The sequence below is a fragment of the Physeter macrocephalus genome, unplaced genomic scaffold (assembly GCF_002837175.3).
Source record: "Physeter macrocephalus isolate SW-GA unplaced genomic scaffold, ASM283717v5 random_697, whole genome shotgun sequence".
Lineage (NCBI taxonomy): Eukaryota > Metazoa > Chordata > Mammalia > Artiodactyla > Physeteridae > Physeter > Physeter macrocephalus.
The window spans coordinates 1-25469 of NW_021146010.1; the positions used below are offsets into that span (position 1 = coordinate 1).

The 25469-nt window shown below is 54.7% G+C and overlaps 2 protein-coding genes across 6 annotated transcripts in view; both read left to right on the forward strand.

The window, feature by feature from the left end:
• The first annotated feature begins 1583 nt into the window (after window positions 1–1583).
• On the forward strand, window positions 1584–13698 carry SCARF1 (scavenger receptor class F member 1). Of its 4 annotated transcripts, XM_028486185.2 has the most exons (12): window positions 1867–1894; window positions 2167–2228; window positions 2477–2578; window positions 2779–2912; window positions 3408–3933; window positions 5219–5437; window positions 5851–5979; window positions 6776–6879; window positions 7376–7496; window positions 8783–8907; window positions 8999–9145; window positions 9820–13698. In XM_028486185.2, exons 2-12 carry the CDS (start codon window positions 2218–2220, stop codon window positions 10665–10667), a joined length of 2466 nt encoding a protein of 821 aa, XP_028341986.1. In that variant the 5' UTR covers window positions 1867–1894; window positions 2167–2217; the 3' UTR covers window positions 10668–13698. The 4 variants fall into 4 exon arrangements, with proteins under 4 accessions (XP_023983599.1, XP_023983600.1, XP_028341986.1 ...); XM_024127831.3 differs by lacking the exon at window positions 2779–2912 and having other exon boundaries at window positions 1584–1894; XM_024127832.3 differs by lacking the exon at window positions 2779–2912 and having other exon boundaries at window positions 1717–1894; window positions 9036–9145; window positions 9820–10020.
• Window positions 13699–16347: 2649 nt separating this feature from the next.
• The window catches only part of SLC43A2 (solute carrier family 43 member 2), a 33633-nt gene continuing 24511 nt past the window's right edge, over window positions 16348–25469 (forward strand). The window contains exons 1-2 of one of the 2 annotated variants that reach the window (XM_055083269.1): window positions 16348–18284; window positions 19153–19372. In XM_055083269.1, coding sequence (XP_054939244.1) covers window positions 19213–19372 — 160 coding nt within the window. In that variant the 5' untranslated portion in view covers window positions 16348–18284; window positions 19153–19212. The remainder of the gene's footprint in view (window positions 18285–19152; window positions 19373–25469) is intronic. The other variant, XM_055083270.1, reaches the window with a different exon arrangement.

A 25469-nucleotide genomic window follows, 5' to 3' on the forward strand; every position in this document is an offset into this window, starting at 1 on the left:
CACCCTTCTCTCTGGATCGCACTGCTCCCACCTGCCATGCTCCCCGTACCTCCTGCTGAAGAAACCTGCTAATTCTGCTTCTCCACAGTCAGTTTTCGGTTTCTTGTCTTGGCTGCATCTGTTTGTTCTCAGATGGGAAAGGCTGTATCTGCAGTCTTGTCAGGGGCCTGCTGTGTGTCAGGCTAGAAAATAAAAGCCTCAGGAGGGGGCTTCCCTGGCGGTCCAGTGGTGAAGACTCCGTGCTTCCACTGCAGGGGGCACGGGTTCGATCCCTGGTCAGGGAACTAAGATCCAACATGCTGTGGGGCACGGCCAAAAAGAAAAAAAATCCTCTAGTTGTCCTCCGTCTCCCCTGCTTTTCCTTCTCCCCAGCTTTGGGGGCCCTGAAGTCACTTTGTCCTCCCCTGCCTGCTCCTGGGGGCTGCACAGAAGGCTGAACATAGCTGGAGTCCTGCTGTCCCTCGGGGCCTTGACCAATGACCCTCACAACTCCTCTCTCCTCTGCCTCAGTGACGATGAGGATGGCTCATGGCTCCTGCTCTCCAGGGATAAGGGAGACCACCTCCAGCCCCCACCCCCTGAGTCCAGAGTCCAGAGTTTGTATGTTGGGGGAAGAGGAAGGACAAATGTGGTGGGAGTGGAGGGACCCCACCTTTCCCGCTCCACTGCTGCTCACCCAGCCGCCCCGAGCTCTGAGCATGCCTGTCCCCTCCCGCTCCTCTGGTGGCCCCTTTACCTCCCTTTGCCTCATGCTGCCCTGTCGTCCTCTTGAGTCCCCTTTTTACAGCGCCCCCTGCCTTCAGCCCCTATCCTTGACCTCCCTGGCATCCAGGCTCAAAGCACCTCTTGGCTCTCCCCCCAGCTTGGGCCTGTGGTCTCGGGGTGGAACAGAGGCCCCTGAGGCTGAGGCCAGCACTGCGGCTACCAGCGAGATACGGGGAGGAGAGGAGGCTCCACAGCCACCCCCGTGGAGCCTGTGGGCAGCCTGACAGCCCTCAACTCCTGACCGGCCCTGCTCTGCTCTCGATGAATATCTTCATCTGGGGTCTCAGCTGCCCCAGAGGCCTGACTTCGGAGTCTGTCTGGGGGTGGATGTGTGACCTCAAATGAGGACGGGGCTCCCTCCTTCCCCGCCCTCCCCAGGCTCTTTTCTAACCCTGGCCTGAGCCGGGGTGTGACGGGGAGCTCAGCCTACCTTCCTTCCTGTACCTCTGTGCCAAGCCTCCGGGGCCAGATAAAAGTGCTGCTTCTCTGAGTTTCAGTTTCCCCATCCATGAAGTGGAGAGTTGACTACCTCCCTCCCAGGTGTCTGTACGGATGGCCTAAGCTAATGTAATAAAGCAACTGCCCGTGATACCCAGAAGCTGCTCCATGTCTGTCTGTCAGTGGTCTGCCCCTGCCCAGCTCTGCCAGGAAGTTCCCCTTGGTTGTCACTGGCTGGGGAGGCTTCTCCCAGCATGGACCTCCAGTGGGGAGTGTGACCTAGTGGATATCCATGGCTCACCGCCTCGCCTATCCCAGTACCCAGAACTTACAGCCTCATCTTCCTGCCCCCTCCAGACTGAGACCAGCCCCTGCAGCCCCTGCTCAGCCCTCGCCGTTGGCCTTCCTTTTCCTTTCAGTACTCTGGTGTCTGGTCCTCTCTGCGCCTGCCCACCTCCGCAGGGAGGTGCCTCGTGGCAGCCCGCCCCTCGGGCCTGGTTTCCTCAGGAAAAGCCTTGGGAGGAAGCAGGGAGGGGGTTGGGAGCTGCGGGGGCCAGACTCGCCCAAGCCCTCCCAGTGCACTGGCCGCCATGGGGCTGGGGCCCTTGTTCCCCCTGCTGCTGCTCTGGACTCGGCGGACCCAGGGGTCTGAGCTGGACCCCACTGGGCGGCACGTCTGCATGGCCAGCAGGTGGGTCTTCTGGGGGTCTGATGGGGGTGAGGAGGACACCAGGAAAGGTGCTAAAGCGAGAGAGGCTCAGGGACAGCCTGGAGGGTGGTGGGTAGTGGGGGCAGATGGTGGGATGGCCAGGGACAGAGCGGGAAGGGGTCGGGGGACACTGGGGCTGTGACTCTTGGCCAGGCCTGCCCGATGGGGCTGAGGCAGCATCCCATGTCTCAGGGAGACAGTGATCCACCTGCGGAGCCAGGCTGCCCCCCGGCTGACCCCTCTCTGCCCCACAGCCCCTCTGCTGAGCTCCAGTGCTGCCCAGGCTGGAGGCAGAAAGATCGAGAATGCACCACCCGTGAGTAGCCAGGATGCATCCCCCACCGGAGGAGAAGGGAGGACAGAGCCCAGTGACCCTTCCTTCCTACCCTCCTGGGGTCTGTTTGCCCTCCTGAGCCCTAGAGCTAGGGTCCATGCTGTGACCCAACCCCCCAGCCCTGGGGAAACAGCTCTTGAGGGGGGGCAGGCCACCGGGAGTCAGTGAGAGGGGCAGAGTGTCCCCTGGCCGCACCCCAGTCCTTCCAACCTGGGTGGGGTGTTTTTCAGCCATCTGCGAGGGGCTGGACGTCTGCCGGGAAGACGAGGTATGTGTGAAACCAGGCCTCTGTCGATGCAAACCTGGATTCTTCGGGGCCCGGTGCAACTCCCGTGAGTCCTGAGTCTCTCCTGAAGGATGAGGTTGCCGGGCAGGACTGGGGGAGAGGGGAGGCAAAGCATGTAGGAATGTAATCTTAGAACAGCAGGGCCAGAATCCCCTCCAAGCTTCGCTGAGGAGACTGAGGTCGAGACAGGAAGTGACGCACTCTAAGGGGATGTCCTGAGTCATCTGGTTTTTATCCCATCCACAGAGCCCTCCCACAGGTTCAGTTCTGGGCCATTCATCTTCCCTTTCAACTTCCGGAAAGATGCTGTGGATCCCTGTTAACTGCAGAATGGATGCACTCTTGGTCTCCCCCGCATACACCGTATGCACGTGTGGAGGGTGACTGGAATGTCCTCCCTCTCTGGCAGAAAGTGGGGCATGGGAGAGGGGTTGGTGGGCAGTTTAGCCAGAGGGCAGCCTGGCTAGGAGTCAGGGTTGAGAGGAGACACTGGGGGGGAGTGTGGCTTCTTCTTCGACCCGGATGGGCAGCGTCCAGGCAGGGCAAGACACAGTGGGGGAACCCAATGAGAGGGAGGAGGGGCATGAATGAAGGCACACCCACTTCTGTGTGACTCTGGGCAAGGCCCTTTGCCACTCGTGATCTTTAAGCGTGTTCTGGAATGTGGAAGTGGGAGGCTGGACCAGTGGTATGGATTTGTGTAGCTCAGAGTCTGGGGCAGGAAGTAAGCTGTGCCCCAGGAGGACAGGCTGTCCCCGGCTCTTGGAGGGCGGGCCCGGCCCCACCCCCTTCCTCGTGGAAGGGGGCGCAGGGCGAGGATCCGTGGTGCCTGACCCTGAGCCCGTTGACCCCCTTCCCTTCCCCCCACCCCGCAGGCTGCCCGGGCCAGTACTGGGGCCCCGACTGCCGGGAGAGCTGCGCCTGCCACCCGCACGGCCAGTGCGAGCCGACCACGGGCGTGTGCCACTGCCAATCCGACCGCTGGGGCGACCGCTGCGAGTTCCCGTGCGCCTGCGGCCCCCACGGGCGTTGCAACCCCGAGACCGGCGCGTGCCGCTGCGAGCCCGGCTGGTGGTCGCCCACGTGCCGCCGCCCGTGCCAGTGCAACCCGGCGGCGGCGCGCTGCGATCAGGCCACCGGCTCCTGCCTGTGCGAGCCGGGCTGGTGGGGCCGCCGCTGCAGCTTCCGCTGCGCCTGCCACGGCTCGCCGTGCGCGCAGGAGTCGGGCCGCTGCGCCTGCCGGCCGGGCTGGTGGGGCTCCGAGTGCCGGCAGCCTTGCGAGTGCGTGCGCGGCCGCTGCAGCGCCGCCTCCGGCCTGTGCACGTGCCCGCCCGGCTTCCGCGGCACGCGCTGCGAGCTGCCCTGCCTCGCAGGCCGCTACGGGCTGCAGTGCCGCGACAGGTGAGCCGGGGCAACGGGGGATGCGGGAGAGAAGGGAGGGAGGAGGGCGTGAGAAGGAAGGGGAGAGAACGGGAGGGAAAGGAGATGAGCCGGGGACGCAGGGAGAATGTTGCGCAGAAACAGACAAGGATGGGGTGAAAGGGGGAAAAGAGACCCTCGACGCCCTGAAGTCCAGCCTCGCCCACCACTTTCATCCGCTTACTGTTAAACAAAATACTACTACTAGCAAGCCGTAGAAACAGATAAAGAATCAACATTGTGGCAAAAGGATTGCAAGGTCCCTCTGAAACTCAATGGCTTTCAGACTTTGACCAGTTCCACCCACAGTAAGAAATGTTTTACCTCCCATCATATATAATATATGATGCGATATATATTAACTGAAGTGAAAACTTAACCAGACAACACACATATGTACACCGCAATGTTTTCTATTCTCTCTCTCTCTCTTTTTTAATACTGGTCAGGATCTGCTGAATTGATTTTATGAACTCCCTTCCTCACCCTACTGATGAGTCTAATCCGAGCATGTGATCCCAGATAATTAAGTCTCTGGAGGGAAAAACGTCAAGTAAGGATCAATGAGATATTAAGATAGGATAAACCTTATTGGAAAAGTTGCTAAAAGAGTAGATCCTAAGTGTTCTCATCACAAGGAAAAAAACTTTTTTTTCATTTTTTGGTATCCATATGAGATGACGGACGTTAACTAAACTTTTTGTGGTAATCGTCACAATATATATGTGAGGAGGTCATTATACTGCACACTTGAAACTTATACAGTGCTGTGTGTCAATTATAACTCAATAAAACTGGAAAAAATGTACGATAAAATTCTAGTGGTGAAAACAGACGCTTTATGCGTTTTCATAATGCATAAAATGGCATAGAGGATACACTACTGAGGTCTGCCCACGCCAGACCTCCGAGATGGCATGGGTGGAATGGAGGACGGGGAAAAGAGGAGGAGGGGAACACTGGGCAGAAGGGAAGCAGAGGTTGAGGTCGTAACTTGGCTTCCCTGGCTGGGGTGGGAGCTCCTGGTGACCCTGGGACCCAGGGAAGGATGGGGCTCAGAACCAGGGGTTAGGAAAGGGCTGCAATCCTACTAGAGCCCACAGAGATAGTGTGCCCAGCCTCTTTGTTGTACAACATGGGGCAGCTGAGGCTCAAACCTGCCTGAGTGGCCCAGCTGGCACCGGGAGGCTCTCCAGCCCCTGGCGGCCCGGGTGGCTGCCTCATCCGTCCTCCTCCTAAGTGCTGCATGTACTCTTTCTCTTCCCAGCTGTGGCCACTGCAAGCAGAATGAGCCATGCTCTGCAGACACGGGCAGCTGCGAGTCCTGCGAGCCAGGCTGGAATGGGACTCAGTGCCACGAGCCCTGCCCTCCTGGCACCTTTGGCGAGAGCTGTAGGCAGCAGTGCCCCCACTGCCGGCTTGGGGAGGCCTGCCAGCCAGACACCGGGCACTGTCGACATTGTGACCCTGGCTGGCTGGGGCCCAGGTGAGGGGGCCAGCCTGCTCAGGGTGAGGGTATACCTTCCTTCTAGATCCTCACCGCCGAGGATCCCTCGGGGAGAGCTGCCTCCTCCCGCAACGCATACATTCATGCAGCCCTGGGGGCCCGCCTCCTGGGGAAGACTGAGGTGCGAGAGATGGGTGCTAATGGGGCCCTGGGCACAGTTTTCCTCCAGCTCCCTCACCACTCAGGCTTCCCGCCCTCTTCTCGTCCAGGGATCTGTAGTCTGTCACCTACTGGGTCTGGCCTCAAATTCAAGGCCCTGTTTGCACCTGAGCTTCACTGCTGAAAAGTAGACAACTGGGTCTCTGAATCTCCAAGTGTGGGCAGGTGGGTGAGGCCCCTCTGTGGGGTCCAGGCCTGCCCTGCCCCCCATTCTGAGTCTTGCCTCGCTTCAGGTGTGAAGACCCCTGCCCGACTGGCACCTTTGGGGAGGGTTGTGGCTCTACCTGCCCCACCTGTGTCGGGGGGGCCTGCGATGCTGTGACTGGGGAGTGTGTCTGCAACGCCGGCTACTGGGGGCCCAGGTGAGGACTGGGGCCCTGGAAGGAGGCAGGGGCCTAGGTCAGGCCTCTGTGCGATCTGCTACCCAAACTTCCCTTCCTGGGCTTCTCCATCTCCCAGATTCCCACCCAGCATCCTCATAACTAAGAAGTTATTCCTCTTGTTGTGGAGTCTGCATCTTCCAAAGGAGGGTCAGAGTGATGCTTAATCTAAAAGGCCTGGCTCCTGAACTAGAAGTTACTTAGGAGGAGGGCGCCAAACCCCACTGTTGTTTCCCTAAGGTCTTCAGGTGGTAAAAACAATCAGTGTCACTATCTCCAATGTCAGGTTTTTCCCACCTGTAGGATAGAATGTAGTATCAACTGGAAGAGACCTCATTTTATAGAGGAGAGGACCGAGGCCCAGAGAGTTAGGGGCAGGGCTGGGGATGGCTCAGACCTCCCAACCCTGAGGAAGTGTCTCTGGATTCCATTGGCATCTTGCTTATTTCACATTAGTGCCGGGGTGGGGGCAGGGATGAGGACCATGCGAGGTGGGCCCTGACTGTGGCTTACGCCCTGGGGGGCCCGGGAGCCAGGGGGCAGTTTGTGGGTGGTCTCTCTGGAAGATGGGCTTAGGGGCTAAGGGATTCTTCCAAACACTGCTAGGGGTGCTTAGAATGTGGCTGAGAGGTCAGAGGAATCTACGTGGGCATCATCCAGGGAAACCTGAGTGGCAGGGGATGGGAAGCAGTGCCCAGAAATCTACCCTCCCCTGTCCCCTGCCCACCTCCATGCCTTCTCACCCAGCCTTCAGCCTGTCTCTCCTGTCACCCCAAAGCTGCAACACTTCGTGCCCATCTGGCTTCCATGGAAACAACTGCTCTGTTCCCTGCGAATGCCCAGAGGGAAACTGCCACCCTGTCTCTGGGGCCTGCCAGCTGGGTAAGGTGGAAAGAAGGGTACAGGGAGAAGTAACCGGGGAAAGAGTGGCCCTTTACATGGGCTCCGGGGCCTCATCACTTGCCAGAGAGGCTGGGCCCTCTTCAGACATGTTCTCTTTACTTGAAATCTGTATGGGTGCTTTGGGGCCCCCTGAAGATGTGACAGAGCCTCTGAACCCTGGGAAACCAGGCTAGCACCCAGCAAATGAGCGGACAGGGCTGGACACTGGGATGTCTCATCAGGCCCGAGAACTGAGGGCAAGAGTTTACGGAACAGGCCGTGGACCATCGGGAGAGGACAGACCAGTGGGGAGGCTGCCTGGAGGAGGGGGCCTCCAGGCTGAGCAGAGTCTATGTCTCTTAGAAGAGCGGGAGGGGCCCACAGGGGGAAGGTTCCCAGAATCTCCCCAGAGTAGGCAGTTCAGAGCTAGAGATGAGACGTGATGTATGGGAGACAAGATGGCCCTGAATAATTACCCGTCCCTGGCTCTCCCTAGGATCTCACAGTCAGGACACCGCCCTCATTGCGGGCATTCTTGTGCCTCTGCTGCTTCTCCTCCTGGCCATCGCCTGCTGTGCCTGCTGCTGCTGGGCTGCCCGGTTGGATCCCAAAGACAGGTGAACCCTGGCCCCTTCCTTCCCGATTCCACAGCTCAGGCCGTGGGTGGAAGCAAGGTGGCATCTGGTTTCCTTTCAGGGATGGGGATGGGCTGGCCTTGTCACACACGTAGGTCAGAGGTAACGAGGTAGCAGCTGGCAGTGGCTGTGGCCTGGAGACACCAGGTCAGCCATCTGTCCTCCTCAGAAGCCTTCAATGGGGGAGGTTCTGAGTCACGCGTGAGCAGGGGGCCCCGGGCACCAGGATGGCAGAAGGCAGAAGCAATGGGACAGCTCTGGGCAAGGAGGGGAAGAGACCAGGCCTCAGAAGGGAGAGTGCCATAAAAGCCTGAGCAGTGGTCTAGCAGAGAATGTGGCTTTTCGAGAAAAGGAGAGGCGAGGAGGAATTTGAGCTCGCGGGCTGCTGTGGGGAAGCGGGGAATATTCCTTGCACAGAGCTTTGTTCCTTTACAAAATCTCTTCGTACTTCTCAGCTCCTTGGAGGCTCACAGCAGCATGGAGGTTTGGAGCAGGGCACGTGGGGGCAGGAGGATTAGCGTTCTCAATTCCCAGGAGGACACAGGCCCAAGGTGACCCAGCTAGTCACTGGCACGCGCAGAGCCCGTGGCCGGTTCTCTGGACTCTTTGTTTTGTCCTGTGTGCTCTTATTAGTTCACGCACTACCCCTTGATCGTGTCCCCCTCTGCGCTGTGGGGCATCCTCAGACCAGCAGACCCAGTAGCCTCCCCACAACCCCAGGGCATAGAGCCTGGAGGTGGGGAGAAGCCCCTCACAGGAAGACCAGGACATGCGCACAAACTGTCTGAGGAATGGTAATGAGTGAAGCTGTCACTTCCAGCTTCGGGCCGGGGACAAGAGTGGGCTTCCTGGAGGTGGTGCCACTTCCAGAAAGATAGGTGAGCTGGGCTCAGCTGGGATGATAATAACACACTGCTGCATTTTGGGGCAGCCCCACCAGGTAGCTGGTGCTGTGCTGGGTCCTGAAAAAAGTTCTGATAGATAGCAGCTGTCCCCATTTTACGGATGAGGAAGCTGAGGCCCAGAGAGGCAAAGTCTGAGCCACAGTTGCTACCTCGTGACTCTGGAGCCACACTGCCCTCTGCGACAGGCCCAGATCTCAGGGTCAGTAGTTTGGACTTTACTCTGTAGTCATAGAGAGTCACTGAAGTAGACACAGTCACTCTGTCACACGAATCCCGGGACCAGAATGGTCCTGGCCCTTTTCTGCTGCCCCCGTCCCGCCCCAACCGGGGTCTCCCTCACTGACGACTCTCCTGTGCCCTCAGGCCAGCGAGAGATGGAACCGCCATGTCCAGGATGAAGCTGCAGGTCTGGGGGGCACTGACCTCCAGCCTGGGCTCTGCGCTGCCCTGTGGTTCCCTCAGCAGCCACAAGCTTCCCTGGGTGACAGGTAAGTGGGTGCTGAGGGTCCGGGGCTGCAAGGGAACAGGGCTTCCCCTGGGGCTCTGCGTCTGACCTAGAGCCTCCCCCTCCCGCCTCAGTCTCACACCATGATCCGGAGACCCCCTTCAACCATAGCTTCATCGAACCGCCCTCGGCTGGCTGGGCCTCGGACGACTCCTTCTCTACTGATCCCGAGTCTGGAGAAGAGGACGAGGGTCCTGCCTACTGCGTACCACCCCAAGAAGGTAGCCCCCCAACAGCCCACTCAGCCCCTGAGCAGCCCTGCTCATCACAGCCTCTCCTTTATTCCTTCAGCAAGCGTGTATCAAGCGCCCGTTCCATGCCCTTCACAGTTCCTGGCAGTGGGATGCAGTAAAGAACAAGATAGATTCCTGTCCTCCCCAAGCCTGTAGTCTGGTGGGCAGTAATCAGACACATGTGGGACAGAGTGATACATGCTTTCATGGGGAGGGGACATGCAAGTCGGGGCTTGGAATCCAGCCACATCAGGGATGACTGGAGCCAGGGAAGATGTCTCGGTGTTAGTGGTATTGGAGTTGAGCCTGGCAGAATCAGTAGGAATTAGCCCTGGGAAAGCTAGGGAGAGTTGGGAATGAGGTTTCAGGAAGAGCGAACAGTATACCCAAAGGCCCAGAGGTAAGAGGGACATGGCCACGTGGCACTGAAGGAGTTTTAGCATGCTTAGAGTGTGACATTAGTGCAAAGTCGGGGCGGTGGTGAGAAAAGAGGGTAGAAGCAGTAGCATCTGCCTGAATAGGCCCTTCCCCTGCCTCTCTGCATCCTCACCCTCTCCCTTGCCCCATTTGGGGGGCCTCCCAGAAGATGCTGAGCTGGGTAAGCAGGATGCATTGGGGTAGCCAGCCCAGCTTTGGCCAAGCTCTTCTGTCTCCTTTGCCAGGGATGGTCCCTGTGGCCCAAGCAGAGTCACCAGAGGCCAGCCTGGCCGGAGGTCCCTTCCCTCCCCCTGAGGATGCCTCCACACCGTTTGCCATCCCGCGCACTTCCAGCCTAGCTCGGGCCAAGCGGCCATCGGTCTCCTTTGCTGAAGGCACCAAGTTTGCACCACAGGGTTGCCGAGGGTCCGGGGAGCTCTCCAGCCCTCTCCGTAAGCCCAAGAGGCTCTCCCGGGGGGGGCAGCCAGGTCCTGAAAGCCAGGAGGCCGAGGAGGCCACAGGCCCGGAGCAAGCAGAAATGAACGGGGCCCCTCCTGGTGCCGCCAGCCCCAGGGATTCAGCCATTGGCCGCCGCCGGCTCCCGCTTAGTGGCCGGACAGTGGCTGAACGTGTGGAAGCCATCGAGGGCAGTGTCCAGGAGAGTGCAGGCTCTGTGACCACAATCTACATGCTGGCAGGGACTCCCCGGGGATCTGAGGGCCCCGTCCGGTCTGTCCTCCGCCGTTTTGGTAGCTTCCAGAAAGGCCAGGCAGAGCCCAAGGTCAAGAGTGCCATCCCCAAGCCTCCACGCCGGGCCCTGTGTCGGAACAAGGGCAGCCCCGGGCTGGCCTCTGGCTCTGCCAATCAGAGCTCCAGCTCAGCCCCAAGTGAGGAGCTGCCTGGGGCCTTGGAGTCTGCAGGGACTGGGCCAGAGGAAGTGGCCAGGGGGCTAGGGGATGGCATCAAGAGCTCAGGGAGGGGCCAGGAGCTGGTCCCTGAGGGTGGTCCCCTAGAACAGGATCCCCAGAAGCTGGCTGACGAGGAGCCCCAGTATGAGAATGTTGCACTCATCTCTGGGCCACCAGAGCCCTGAGGACCTTGAATTTCGTCAGTGGGAAGACTGTGGATGGTGCTTAGGCATCCGAACTGCCCCGAATTAGATTGTGTTTTGTGCTGGGAAAAGATCCCAGGGCCAGGAAAGACACGCTGGAGCCCCTGCACTTCCACCAGGACGTGTCAGAGCTGGAGGCCAGTTGGCTCTGGCCCTGGCCGTGCTCTGGGAGTGGGTCTGGAAGGCCTGGGCAGAGACCCCACAGGATGGGGTCAGGAAGGGGAAAGAGATGGCTGCAGAGACTTTTTCTCTGTTGTCCTGTACTCTGTTTGCCCCCAAAGGCTGTTCTTTCCTTCATTTGCAAAACATTTTTCTGAAATGGGAAACAACCTAAATGTTTGATGCTAAAAGATTAATTAAAGAGCTATTCCTTATGAAAGGTTCCTAAACAACCATAATAAATCAGGTTGTGTAAGAATATTTAATATGGGAGCATGTCCACACTATCCTGCTACGTGTAAAAAGTAAGTTTTCTTTTTACAAATTTCATTCCTTTTGGCCTCAGAATACATGTTTAGAATTCTTCCATTTTGTGTTTATTTTGTGACTGTTTTACAGACTTTTTTTAAAAAGATGTATGTGCATAAAAAAGATTTGAGGGAAAGGCATCAAATAGCATTTTTCTCTGGGAGATGAGATTGTGGCAGATATTTATTTTCTTCTTAAATTTTTGCATAATTTGCAAATTTTCTACAGTGAACGTTCTTTTTACTTTTCTCACTAGGTTGAATATTTAAAATTATAATAGGCAGTATTCTTCGTTAAAAATAAAAAGTACTAACATTATAGACATGTCTAGAGTAAAAATGAGATTTCTCTTCTCCCCAGTGGATTCTGGGGGATGAGGGAGGGGCCAGACTTAATTTTCACCGAATGCCTGTTGGTCTAGTTCTGAATACTTCCTCGCATACTTGTATTAGCCAGTCAGGAAATAAAGAGCAAGTCCCTCTGTCCCAGTGTGCAGAGAATCTCATGAACAGTTTAGATGCTTCCTTTCAAATGTTTTTCTGTGCGCATGAAAATAAAAGAACATACTGTTCTGCAATTTGCTTTTTTACTTAACAATATAACCTGGCTATCTTTTGATGTCAGTAAATATAAAGCTACCTCTTTTTATAAAAAATGGCTGCATGGGATTCCATCATGTGGAAATAACACTGGTTATTTAAACCATCCCCTGCCTATGGGGATGTGGCTTTTTTCTAATTGTTTTGATACAATAAATAATGCAGTGGACAACTCGGTCTACATTTCCTTTCGCATCAGTGCTAGGTTTTCTGTAGAAGAGCTTCCTGGAGGTGGAATTGCTGGGTTATGGGGTAAGAAAATTAAACATTTGAGTATTTACTCCAATTGGCCCTCCAAAAAAAGTTGAATGGCTTTGTGTTCTCGTAAATTATGGTGGCATCTATTTCCCCACACCCAATCTGATAGGTTAAAAGTGATATCTCATTATTTTAGCACGCACAAAAAATAACTAAAGTAATAACATTTTAAATTCTTAAAAAGTTAAACTCTTTGTACAGATAAAAGTTTAGGGGTTTTTTTTGGCCTTGCCAAGCATCTTATGGGATCTTAGTTCCCTGACCAGGGTTTGAACCTGGGCCCTCAGCAGTGAGAGCACAGAGTCCTAACCACTGGACAGCCAGGGAATTCCCCAGATAAAAGTTTTTTGTTTGTGGGGTTTCTGTTGTTGTTAAGTATCTTCTTTTTTTTTAATAATGTTAATATTTTTCTTTTTTCTTTTTTTATTATTTTTGGCTGCGTTGGGTCTTCGTTGCTGTGTGCGAGCTTTCTCTAGTTGCGGCGAGCTGGGGCTACTCTTCCTTGCGGTGTGCAGGCTTCTCATTGCGGTGGCTTCTCTTGTTGCGGAGCATGGGCTCTAGGCACGTGGGCTTCAGTAGTTGCAGCATGCGGGCTCAGTAGTTGCGACACGTGGGCTCAGTAGTTGTGGCACACGGGCTTAGTTGCTCCGCGACATGTGGGATCATCCCAGCCCGGGGATCAAACGTGCGTCCCCTGCATTGGCAGGCGGATTCTCAACCACTGCACCACCAGGGAAGTCCTGTTTGTGTTTTTTAACTATCAGAAATGGTATCATTCATGCACCCAATGTTCACAGCAGCACTATTTACAATAGCCAGGACATGGAAGCAACATCAGTATCCATCAGTAGATGAATGGATAAAGAAGGTGTGGTCTAGGACTTCAGGTTCGAGCCCTGGTCCGGGAAGATCCCAAATGCCATGGAGCAGCCAAGCCCATGCGCCACAACTACTGAGCCAGCACTCTAGAGCCCGTGAGCCATAACTCCTGAGCCCACGTGCCACAACTACTGAAGCCTGTGCGCCTAGAGCCCGTGCTCTGCAACAAGAGAAGCCACCGCAATGAGAAGCCCGCGCACCGCAACGAAGAGTTGCCTCCTCTCACAGCAACTAGAGAAAGCCTGCACACAGCAAAGAAGACCCAACGCAGCCATAAAGAAATAAATACATTAATTAATTAATTAAACTTATTTATTAAAAAAAAGAAGACGTGGTCTATATACAATGGAATATTACTCAGCCATAAGAAAGAATGAAATATTGCCATTTGCAGCAAAATGGATGGACCTAGAGATTATCATAGTAAGTGAAGTAAGTCAGACAAAGAAAAATATCAGATGAGATCACTTATATGTGGAATCTAAAAAAATGATACAAATGAACTTATCTACAAAAGAGAAATAGACTCACAGACATAAAAACAAGATTAAGGGGCTTTCCTGGTGGCGCAGTGGTTGAGAGTCCGCCTGCCGATGCAGAGGACGCGGGTTCGTGCCCCGGTCCGGGAAGATCCCACATGCCGCGGAGCGGCTGGGCCCGTGAGCCATGGCCGCTGAGCCTGCGCGTCCGGAGCCTGTGCTTTGCAACGGGAGAGGCCACAACAATGAGAGGCCCACGTACCACAAAAAAGAAAAAAATAAAAAATAAAAACAACAAGATTAAGGTTACCAAAGGGGAGGGAGGGAGGGAGGGATAAATTAGGAGTATGGGATTAATATATATACACTACTATATATAAAATAGATAAACAACAAGGTCCTACTGAATAAGACAGGGAACTATATTCAATATCTTGTAATACACTGTAGTGAAAAAGAATCTGAAAAAGAATACATATATATATTGGGAATTTTCTGGTGGTCCACTGGTTAGGGCTCCACGCTTCTACTGCCGGGCACACGGGTTCGATCCCTAGTCAGGGAACTAAGATCCCACATGCTGTGCTGCATGGCCAAAAAAAAAAAATATATATATATATATATATATAAATAAAATTATATATATATATATATTTATAAATAAAATTGGGCTTCCCTGGTGGCGCAGTGGTTGAGAGTCCGCCTGCCGTTGCAGGGGACACGGGTTCGTGCCCCGGTCCGGGAAGATCCCACATGCCGCGGAGCGGCTGGGCCCGTGAGCCATGGCCGCTGAGCCTGCGCGTCCGGAGCCTGTGCTCCGCAACGGGAGAGGCCACAACAGTGAGAGGCCCGCAAAAAAAAATTGAATCACTAAAAAAAATGAAAAAAATACGATCATTAAAATGTGAGTTCTATGATTATTCTAAGACTGAGCTGCTTTTCATATCTTTAAAGTTATTTGTATTTTTCCTATAGATGATTTGGTTATATTCCTTCCCCAATTTTTTTTTTCTAAATTAATTAATTTATTTTTGGCTGCATTGGGTCTTCGTTGCTGTGCGCGGGCTTTCTCTAGTTGCGGTGAGCGGGGGCTACTCTTCGTTGCGGTGCGCAGGCTTCTCATTGGGGTGGCTTCTCTTGTTGCAGAGCACGGGCTCTAGGCGCGCGGGCTTCAGTAGTTGTGGCACGCGGGCTCAGTAGTTGTGGCTCGCGGGTTCTAGAGTGCTGGCTCAGTAGTTGTGGCGCACGGGCTTAGTTGCTCCACGGCATGTGGGATCTTCCCGGACCAGGGCTCGAACCCATGTCCCCTGCATTGCAGGTGGATTCTTAACCACTGCACCACCAGGGAAGCCCTTTCCCCAATTTTCAATTGAGGTGTTCATTTTTTTCTCATTGATTTATAAGTGCCTTTATATCAAGGATATTCTTTTTTATTTTTATTAAAAAAAATTTTTATTGGGATACAGTTGTTTTACAATGTTGTGTTAGTTTCTACTGCACAGTGAAGTGGAGTTCCCTGTGCTATACAGCAGGTTCTCATTAGTTATCTATTTTATATATATTAGTGTATATATGTCAATCCCAGTCTCCCAATTCATCTCACCCCCACTTCCCCACTTGGTGTCTATACGTTTGTTCTCTACATCTGCGTTTCTATTTCTGCTCAAGGATATTAATTCTTCGCCCACTTTGTGATTGGTCTTTTAATGCTGTTTATAGTTTCTTTTTCTCCATAGAAATTAAAAGTTTAAATTTAGACTAGTCTTTTTCTTTTTGACTTCTGGGTTTAATGTCACACGTAATGGAAAGATGGAAAGGCTTTCTCTACCTTAAAATCAGTGAAATAATCTTCTACATTTTCTTTTAGTACTTTAGTGGTTTTATTTCTTTATGAATTTTTAATTGAAGTATAGTTGATGTACAATATTATATGTTACACATGTACAATATAGTGATTCACAATTTTTAAAGGTTATGCTCCATTTACAGTTATTATAAAATATTGGCTATATTCCCTGTGTTGAGCAACATATCCTTGTAGCTTACTTTATACATAATAATTTATTTCTTTATGATTTGCCAGCAGTGCTGGTGTGGTGCCTTTAACACTGCTGACAAAAAGACTGAAAAAAAAAAACAAAAAACAAAACAAAACAAACAAACAAACAAACAAACAAAAAAAACCCCAAACCCGGGGAATTCCCTGGTGGTCCAGTAGTTAGGACTTGGCACATTCACTGTCCTGCCCCGGTTCAATCCCTGGTTGGGGAACTAAGATCCCACAAGCCACAAGGCTTGGCCAGAACAAACAAACAAACAAACAAAAACCCAGAATTTCATTCAAATTAGACTTGGATTCAAATCTCAGTTCTGACATACCTGTTTTGTGACTTTGGAAATGTTACTTAAAGCTTGTTTTTTCATCTGAAAAATGCGGATGTGGCTATCTCCCAGGTTATGGTAGGGATTAAATGACAAAGTATGTAAAGCACCTAGTAAATTTTTGACTCTCAATAAAGGTTCATTATTATTGGCATTCTCCCAGCTTTGAATCCTTTGTCCCTAGAAGCTGACTTCTTTCTCCTCTTCATTTATTTATGTTTTCATTCAACAAACTCATATTGTGCGTCTGCTTTGTGCTTTCTTCTGTATTAAGGGCTGGTTATACAATACAAAGCTGAATAAGACACAGTTCGTGCCTCCAAAGAGTTCATAGTCAATGGGAAAAGGGAGAGACAAACAGATGAACAGATTATTGTAAAACAAAGCAATCAGTGGACAAAGATAATGGAGAATATCGTGAGGAGTAGTTAGGGAAGGCTTCCTGGAGGAGGCGCTGTTCCAGAAGGGACTACGTTTGAGGGTCAGAGGTGAAAGAACAGCACCTGCAGGAACTACAAGCAATTCCATGTGACTGGAACATCTAAGTCAGCCAGGGTAGGGGAGGAGCCTGTGTAGGTCAGGTTGGAGAACTTGAACTTTATCCTGCAGGACAAATGGTAAAGAGTTTCTGAAGCATTTTAGCAGAGGTCAGATTTACATAGCTCACTGGGATGGAGTGCGGTGAAGAGATGGATTTGAGTGGCTGAGATTGGAACCTGGATGAACAGCAGTTGCAGTCATAGACATACATGGGCAAATTAGATAAGCACTTAGGAGATACGGATTGTCTGGGTGGGGTGGGGGTGGGAGGGAGAGGGAGAATAACAGCAGGTACCCAACAAATATTTGTTGAAAAGATGGTTCACGGTATCTGACTTCAGTAGGTAGTGATGCTATTATCTGAAAAAGGATGGGAGGAACAGTTTTGGGGGGTGGGGGTGGAGAAAGTGAACTATTTCAGAGATGTGTTTGAAACAGTTTAGAAATGTGTATGGAACAACTGCCTGGCAGCCCTCAGGCAGGTGGCTCTAGGAGAGAGGGAGGGAAAGATTGAAGTTAGTCAAGAGACAGTTACAACCCTGTGAGCGGGTGAGATTAACGGGATAGATAACCAGCCAGGATCCCCCAAGCCCACAATGTCAAGCGTGGTCTGAGCAAGGTTGCCAACGTTGGGTTCCCGGCGGCAGGGGGCGCACTCGGACACAGGGACGTGGAGCAGGAGGCTGCTGGGTCTCCCACAGCCCTGGGATGACAAGCCAGCTCCCAGAGCGTGCCAGAGAGACCAAGCTGAATCTGCGGGAGACCGAGGGCCCTCCGAGGTTGTTGGCCTAGTGCCTTCGATGGGGGAGATCCTCCAAATGGAGCTGAACCTCCAGAGCCTAGGTTCCATCCCCCTGCCCTGGCAGTTCCTCCGGGCATGTCCAGGTCGCTGATCAGAGCAGGACCCTGGAGCCCTCCCGACCTCGCGCACTTTCCGGGAGACCTGACTTGTGCTTTGCAGTTTGGCGCTGCCCACCACGTCAACCTGCAGAGAGAGGCCTAACGTGAAGGAGATGTCAGGCAATGGGGAGTAAGGGGGTGGAGGTGGTGCCGGCAGTGGGAATGGGGTGGTCAACTGAAGCAGGGAGTACCAAGATGACCGGTCTGGGTGAAGGTCCCCGAGGGGACCAAGGAGAGAGGGAACGGGGTGGGGTCAGGGGGTCAGAGTCTGGATGGGGCACCCGAGGAAACAACGTTCTAAGAGGCAGACAAGCCCCAAACTCCCACTTGGGGATCCCCGAGGGACACCATCCAGGGACCGGGCAGATGGCACCCAGAAATGGGGTCGGTGAATCAGGAGAGCAGGGAAGAGGCACACCATGCCTGGATAGAGAGAGGTCCGGGGATCCAGAATGCGGAGACAGCGCCTGGATGAGGGTTACTAGCGGCAGGAGTGCGAGGATTCAGGGCACAAAGCCCAAGACAGGATGGCACCGTTGCGTGGGGAGGCAATGAAGTGGCGGGAGTGGGACGACCCATGCGGCGCCAGAGCATCGGGCGTGGTGCCCAAGGAAAAGCAGAAGCTGGGGACGACGAAGCGAGCCGGAGGAGAGCGGAGTGCGGGAGCTAAGCTAGGTGCGCGAGGCGGACCGGCGTGCAGCTAGGGGAAGTCCGAGGGAGCCGGAACGCGAGCAGGGGACCCAATCCAGAGACAGGGCTTCGGGGCGAGGCTCTGGAGAGGCGATGGGGCAATGCCTCTGGGGGTTCCTGGCCCGGCTGTGACTCCAGTTTAAAGCACCAGACCAAAAACACCGCCCAACGCAGGTCCCGGTGCCCCCCCAGCTCCCTTGTTTGTCTTCTAGTCCGGCCGGAACCGGCTTCTGCTCGACGCGGGGCGGGCGGGTGGCTGCTGATTGGATAAAGCCTGTTTCCAGCCCCCACTCAGCCAATCAGCGTGTGGCAGTGTTTTCATGTTGGGGTCGGAATAAAAGGGCTGGAATAAAAGGGGGCAGAAAAGGCGCCGGCCGGGCCCGATACACACCAGTAAGAACCGGGTGAGCTGGATCCGGGGGCCCCGGGCTTGGGTGCTGGGGGGCAGAAGGCGCACGAGTAAGGGCGTAGGTTGAAGATGTGCGCATAGGAAAGGAGAGAGACTGAATGGATGAGGAGCCGCCAGGAAAGAGTTGACGAATCGAGGAGGGAGCTGGGGGATGGAGGAACGGGGGTCCACTTCCATGGAAACGAGCTAATTGCCGAGGAAACGGCCCCGGATGGGGGTCGCGCGAGAGACTCGCGCCGCCGGTTTGAACCGGCTTCTCTCCCATGCGGGGCTCGCGTGGCCGCAGCGCCTAGCGACCTAGACAGCGGCCAATGGCGCGGCAGTTCCTGTGCCGTTAGGCCAATGAGCGGGCCGTGGGTGGGCCGCTCTGGAACTCCGTGCGCTGATCTTGTGGTTCAGGGAGCCCGGTCTGGGAGAGGGTCTCCAGTGCCGGCGGGCGGGCGCCAGTGAGGGCCCCAGGGAGTGGCAGCCCTCAGGTATGCACCTGCCCAGGTATCCGGACCTCAGGCTGCCTCCCTTGCCAACCCCCAGGCTGTGTCAGTCCTTCTGGGAGCCAGGACTAAGTCCACATCCCTGAGCAGGCGTTAGTCCCTTCTTGTTTCCATGCCTCAGTTTCCCTCCGAGTGAGCCGAGGGAGAAGTCTCCCTGTCTGGCCGGGGCGGCTCTCCCGGAGCTGCGGGCAGGCGGACGAGCCAGCGGCGGAGAGGGTGGCCCACGGCACGGGCAGGGCTGGGGCTTCCTTGCTGCGCGCACTTGCCTCCCGGGCCGCAGAAGGGTGACAAGCTCCGCGCGCTGCGGCAGCGGCCCGGGTTGGCCGACCCGGCTGCATAGTGCCGGGTGCTGACGCCGAGGTCTGTGCGCAGGCGGCTGCAGAGCCGGAGCCCGAGCCGAGCCGGAGCCGGGCCGCCGCGCCTCGCCTCGCCATGGCGCCCACGCTGGCCACTGCCCATCGGCGCCGCTGGTGGATGGCCTGCACGGCCGTGCTGGAAAACCTCCTCTTCTCAGCAGTCCTCCTGGGCTGGGGCTCGCTGCTCATCATGCTCAAGTCGGAGGGTTTTTACTCCTACCTGTGTACTGAGCCAGGTGAGCCGGGTGTTCGGACTCGGGGTGGTTCCTGGAGTAGGGGCTTTGGGAGAGGGGGGATGGCGGTGTAGACCCAGCCAGCAGGACCGCCTCACTGCGCAGCACCTCATAGTTAGCAAAAGGCCCATTTGATCCTCACCCAGCTCACACACACCCACAGTGTGTGCTGGGTACACATCACTGTCCCTGTTTTGTGGCTGAAGAAACTGAGTCTCAGATCTCCTGACTTGTCTGAGGCCGCACAGCAGCAGACTGTAATAGATCCAGAACCCCTAAGTCCAGGGCGTTCTTTCCACCACCTGGGAACATGACTGGATTCCTCTCCTCCCAGTGCCTGGCACATCACTGGCTTTGCAGTAAACATGTTGCTCTCTGACTGTAAGAAAGAGGAACTCCTGACTCAGTAGCTGGGGTGCAGCACGAGAGAGGAAGTGGCTTGGCCTCCAGCCGGTGGAAGGTTCATCTAGAATCTAGATGTTTTTCTGTCAGGCCATCATGGAGTCTCTACAGGGCTTTTCGGATACAATTTCTTGTCTATTTTTGCTGCTTTATGATTTTCCAAAGGACATTTCCCCCCGCAGGCTGTGAGAACATCTCAGTGGCCTTCTACCCCCATGGGTGGGGGGAGGAGAGAGGCAAGGAGGATATTTATGGAAAGGACACTAGGTCTGTCCTCTCCATTTGCTACACATTGGTGTTGCTGAATGAAGGCCGAGGATGCTTGTCTACAAGATATCTAACCCCCACCCCTATGTTCACACCCAGTGACCTTGTGAAAGGATCCTGATTGCTGAAGGTCAGTGGGGTTCAGCCAATCAGTGGGACCCAAGTGCCTCTCACCCACTACCCTGCTACCCACCTTCCTAGGCAGCCTTGATAGGAAATGTTTTCCTCTGCTCTCTGTCCCCAGCAGTGACTACCTAAGGGTTGAACTCAGTAATGTCTCTCCCCAGTACTTTTGTCAGCAGCCGCTGCCCCAGTTCCTTTGGATGGAGATAGCCCAAGTCTGACTCCCTGAATCACACCACTGGCATGCCTTTTTTTTTTTTTTTTTAAATTAATTTATTATTTATTTTTGGCTGCATTGGGTCTTCGTTGCTGCGTGCGGCTTTCTCTAGTTGCGGCGAGCAGGGGCTATTCTTCCTTGTGGTGCGGGCTTCTCATTGCAGTGGCTTCTCTTGTTGTGGAGCACGGGCTCTAGGCACGTGGGCTCAGTAGTTGTGGCTCACAGGCTCAGTAGTTGTGGCTCACAGGCTCTAGAGCGCAGGCTCTGTAGTTGTGGCACAAGGGCTTAGTTGCTCCGCGGCATGCGGGATCTTCCCGGACCAGGGCTCAGACCCGTGTCCCCTGCATTGGCAGGTGGATTCCTAACCACTGCGCCGCCAGGGAAGCCCAGCCTGCCTTTTTTTTTTCTAGAGTTCTAACTTTGAGGGAAGGGAAGGCTTTGGACCAGCTCATGCTGCCTGTCAGCCCCTGTAGAACCCTCCCTGGTTTCCTACTCTGATCTTCCTAGGAGATTCCTGAGCATTCCAAGTCACTAGGGAAGCTTCAGCTGGGAGAGGTTAAGGACAGGAGAAAGGGAGGGGATGCTGAGCCTGCCTGAGGGCAGAGAGTATATCACTTATAACCTTTAGCCTTTAGCCACTCAGAAATATTTCCTAATAACCTTAGGGTTCTTGGCAGACCTTTCCCCACATCAGCAAGAAATCTTGGGAGATGGGAGAGCCACACAGACCTTGTTCCTTGAAAAAGCTTTCTGCTTTGCCCGAGAGATGTTAGGAGATTAATGACTCTGGAAGGGAACAGGTTGGAGTGTTAGGCACCTCCTTTCCCTCCCTCTCTCCTCTCCTTGTAGATCATGACCCTTCCTGCTTGCCTCTGATGGATTCTTTCAGGCTGCACAGAGGGGTTAAAAAACAGAAAGAAGCATCATCCCCAGATGAAGCTTTTAGCATCTCATCCAGACTGGAGGACTTTTGTAGTCAATTTTTTTGTGGGTGTGTGACCTACTGTGGTGTCAGAAGGTCAGATTTTAGGGTTTTTTCCCCCACATTGTCCACTGATTTAATTTATTTTATGGTCTTGGCAGCGCTGGGGCTGGCCACTTCATTCCTGCCTCAGCCTTGGCTTCTTCCTTCGTTGAAGTGGGAGGAGTCCCAGAGATTGTGCCGACGCAGTGCTGAGTTGGTGTTTAAGCCCTTGTGAGGCTTGCCTGGTCCCTCCTGTAAACCAAAGTGAAGGTGAAGGGTCAGGATTGTGGGTTGAACATCAACTTCTTATCCCGTGCCTTTGTTCCTGCCTCTGATTTTGGTTTTTCTGACTATCTGGCAAACCCGCTGACCCAGCATCCATGGCGGGCAGGCCCGCTGATTCCACACAGCTTATCTCTCTGGCCTCCTTGCTCCTTGTTTCTTGGAGTCTGAGTAACCTGTTGCCTTTTGGGGCCAGGAGTCCCTGTGTCTTGCCTGGCTGGGTGTGCCCGGAGGATTTAGGATCAAGATTTCTGCTTCGGCCTAATATTTTCATGCTTGGGGGACAGCTGAATTGCAGAGAAGCAGTTAGGCCATTTATTACCTTTATTGAATTAAGCTTGTGAAAAGCTGACCAGTCTACAGCTGACTGAAATGCAAATTTGTCAGCTTTTTGTTGCTTTTAGGACTGATGCTTTGGTTTGTTCTCGAAAGAAAATTTGCCTGAACCTGTTGAAAGGTTCTCAGAACTCTTTCTTGGGACTCCAGCCAGAATCCGGCCACAGACACGGTGTCGGGTTCCAGCACGTCGAGGTGGGAGAAAGAAAGAAAGAGCTGGGTTTTCCATTTCCCCTCAGCTCTTTATCCCTGTCTCCCAGACAGTCAGGATGGATGACTGGGGCTGGGGACGGGGGCTGGCACTTGGCTTTGCCTCCCCACCCGCCCCGGGATGGACAGGAGACCGACTGGGTTCCCAGCCCCGGCTTTTCCAGAACTGTGTCCTTTTGGCCGCCGGCTGGCCGCTGTCACCACCCACACCCAAACTCTTTCTTCATTTCCTCTGTCAACCGCTGGCCCACTTCGACAGGGTCAGCTCAGGGGGCTGGTGCTACCTGTGGATGTTTAATCTCCTCTTTCATCTGACCTATACATTCAGTAAACATTTTCCGAGGGGCTCTGCTGGGCGCAGAGCAATCCGGGCCCTCAGGGAGTCTGTAGTCTGCCAGCATCTAAGAGTCGTCACACATAGGCCTATATGCTTCCAAGTGGTGGTCCGACCCCAGCAGACAGCAGGGTGCCGGGGTGAGAGCCACCACGGGGATCTGGTTCAATTTGGGTTGGGGGGTGCTCTGTGATATTTAGGCAGAAGCATGGAGGGCCACAGGGGTGACTCAGGAGAGGAGCGGGCAGTGAGCCTCCGGGGTAAGCTGTGTGTTGAAAGAGAGGAGAGAAAGGACAGGCGGGCAGGAGATTACTGGAGATCTGGGAAGGGGCCAGGGCCTGCAGGCCCCTGGGGAGACTGGATTTTATTCTCAAGGCAGGAAGAAGCTCCTGAGGCAGAAGAGATGGTCAGATTCACCTGTTAGCCTCTCATGAATTGTTGCGGGCTTGCCACCCGCCGGGTGCTGGGTGTGGTGGGGGTCCTGAAGGTGGGAGACATGGCCTCTGCCCGAGGAAGCCACGGTCCAGCCCAGCCATGGACCCCAAGGCAGACCCCAGTTCTGTGCTCTTGACCATCGCAGTTACTCTGCTTGTGGTGGCCGGGGGGTGGCACCCCTCACTGAAACAAAGCAGGAAGCTGGCCCCCGGGACCCTGACAGAGCAGGGCCAGGCCTGGTCCCCACCAGGCCGGACCGAGGCTGCAGATGTGGACAGGAGATGGTCAGTGCCACTTGACGGCCCTCCCTTTTTATGGTCTCCTCCCACCCTCAAAGGCCACTGGTGGTAGCTTTTGAAAACCCATCGTTTCACATATTGTGTGTGTGTGTGTGTGTGTATGTGAGTGTATGTGTGGCCATGCCACGTGGCATATGCGGAATCTTAGTTCCCTGACCGGGGATCGAACCCATGTCCCCTGCAGTGGAAGCTCGGGGAGTCTTAACCACTGGACCACCAGGGAAGTCTTTTCACTTTTTTGCTGTGAATAGGACTGTTTTCACTCTCTCCCCCCAGTTTATTTTGGATTTTTTTTTAACTCGGTACTTGGGGATCGAGGTTGGGGCCTCCAGCCTCGGGACGTGTCACAGAGGAGATGGTGCCCTTGGCCCTCCCCACCCACCCTGCCTGCCTCCTTCCCATGACCTAATTTCCCTCCTCCACATCTGCTGGCCCTACCTGGCTTCTTGGTGTCCCATTAAGGTCCTGTCCAGCTTGGTTGGCTTTCAGGGACCTCGTGGGAGCATCTTGGGGGCAGTCCCATTCTCACTAGGTGACATTAAGGGCCACCTGGCATTGCCCCGACACTGATAGCCTTGTGCATCTTTATTCTCTCAGCATTTTCTCTCTGAAATGCCTCTAACCCAGGTGGTACGGCGTCAGCACAGCCTGAAGGTTGAAAGCAGGAGCTTTGAGGTCCGACCACCTGGATTCAAGTCCAACTTCCCCATATACTGTCCATGAGACCTCGGGGAAGTGACTTATCTGCTCTGACACTCCTGGTATCTGGATGTGGAATATGGGGTGAGGGTGGGATGGCGCTCGGTGACACAGGAACCACTAGCGCGGAGCACAGTGGCCAGCGCACGCCGGCACTCTGCGATCACAGTGCGGGGGCTGGGCCCTGGCCGACCCGGGATCGTCCTCTGACTGTGTCCTGCCTCGGTTTGCTGTGTCTGAGGCTGACCTCTCACCTACATACCCCCTGCCTGACTGAGATGCTGCTTCCTGTTGCCGGATAGACTAAGGATTTGAGAGAGACAGGAGATCCTGGGGCAGAGACCATAGCAGGGGGTCCAGAGGCCTGCACTCTGGGGGTTGGGGGCACAGCTCGGGTTTGCAGAGGCCTCCAACCCGGTGCCCCTTGCTCCCTTGAGCATCATACGGTCAGCTGTTCTGGCTTGTTTCCCTGGGGTCAGGGGAGCCCCCTCCTTGATCCAGGGAGGTTAGGGGAGCCTCAGGGGGACCACAGCACCCTCTTTTCTCCCCTGCTTTCTCTATAAGGATTTGGTGTGTGAGTTCTGTGAGTGGGGCCGGACAGGGCAGGCACTGTTCTCTCTTCCCTGCCCCGGGTCTCTTCCTAAGCAGCCTTACGCCTGTTCTCTGCACACTCTGGTCACGCCAGTTCCTTGCCTGTCTTCTTGGTTCACCTTCCCTGGCTGGGCCGGGCCGGGCCGGGCCACTCTGGCCGCATCTGTAATCAGCCGGTGCCGGTGAGGCACAGAGCAGCCTGGACCGGGGTGAGGGCTGAGGTCTAGGCTGGGAGCAGAGGGGCACCCCAGGGCCTTGGCACTTCCCGGGTGCTTATCTGTTTGGGTCTGTCTGGCCCACAGTGGCCCAGATGGGAGCAGAGCGACAGAAGCAGCCTGGGCGTGACTGTGTTCGGGCATCTGCTGGTTCTGTGATAATTCGTGTGGGCTGTTTACTGCCAACAAAGCTTCGGGCTCACGGAAGGGTTAGTTCCCTCTGGGGCGAGGGGCACTCTCGCGCTGCTCCGGGGCCGATGAGAGGCCCCCCGGGCGCCTCCACCCCCAGCTCATTTGTTGCTGGACACCACTGCCCGGACCTAGGAGGGCAGAGGGCCAGGTGGCCCCATTGGCAGGGTTTTAAGAGAAGGCTGGTGGCCAAAAGTGTAAGGTCCCTGCTCCTGTTGTAGCGGCTCTAGGATGAAAGATGGGAGGGACAGATTCCCTTCCCTCCACTCTGACTTCTCTCCCCCTGAGCCCCCCTGTCTAGTTACAGGGTGACCAGATCTCTAAACAATTCAAGATGTTTACGTCCCGTCTTCACTTAGAGCAAATCAGGGAGTCTGCCTTGCATATGTATGTTGCCTTGGGACTTCATCTTCTCTCTCTCTCGGGGAGCACAGTCATGGATTTAGGTCCGGCTGTGGCTCCTCTCTGGGGAAGCTAGGAGCAGAGCCCCCTGTGCCTCAGAGCACATGCTGCCTCTGCTCCCCATCCAATCTCGGC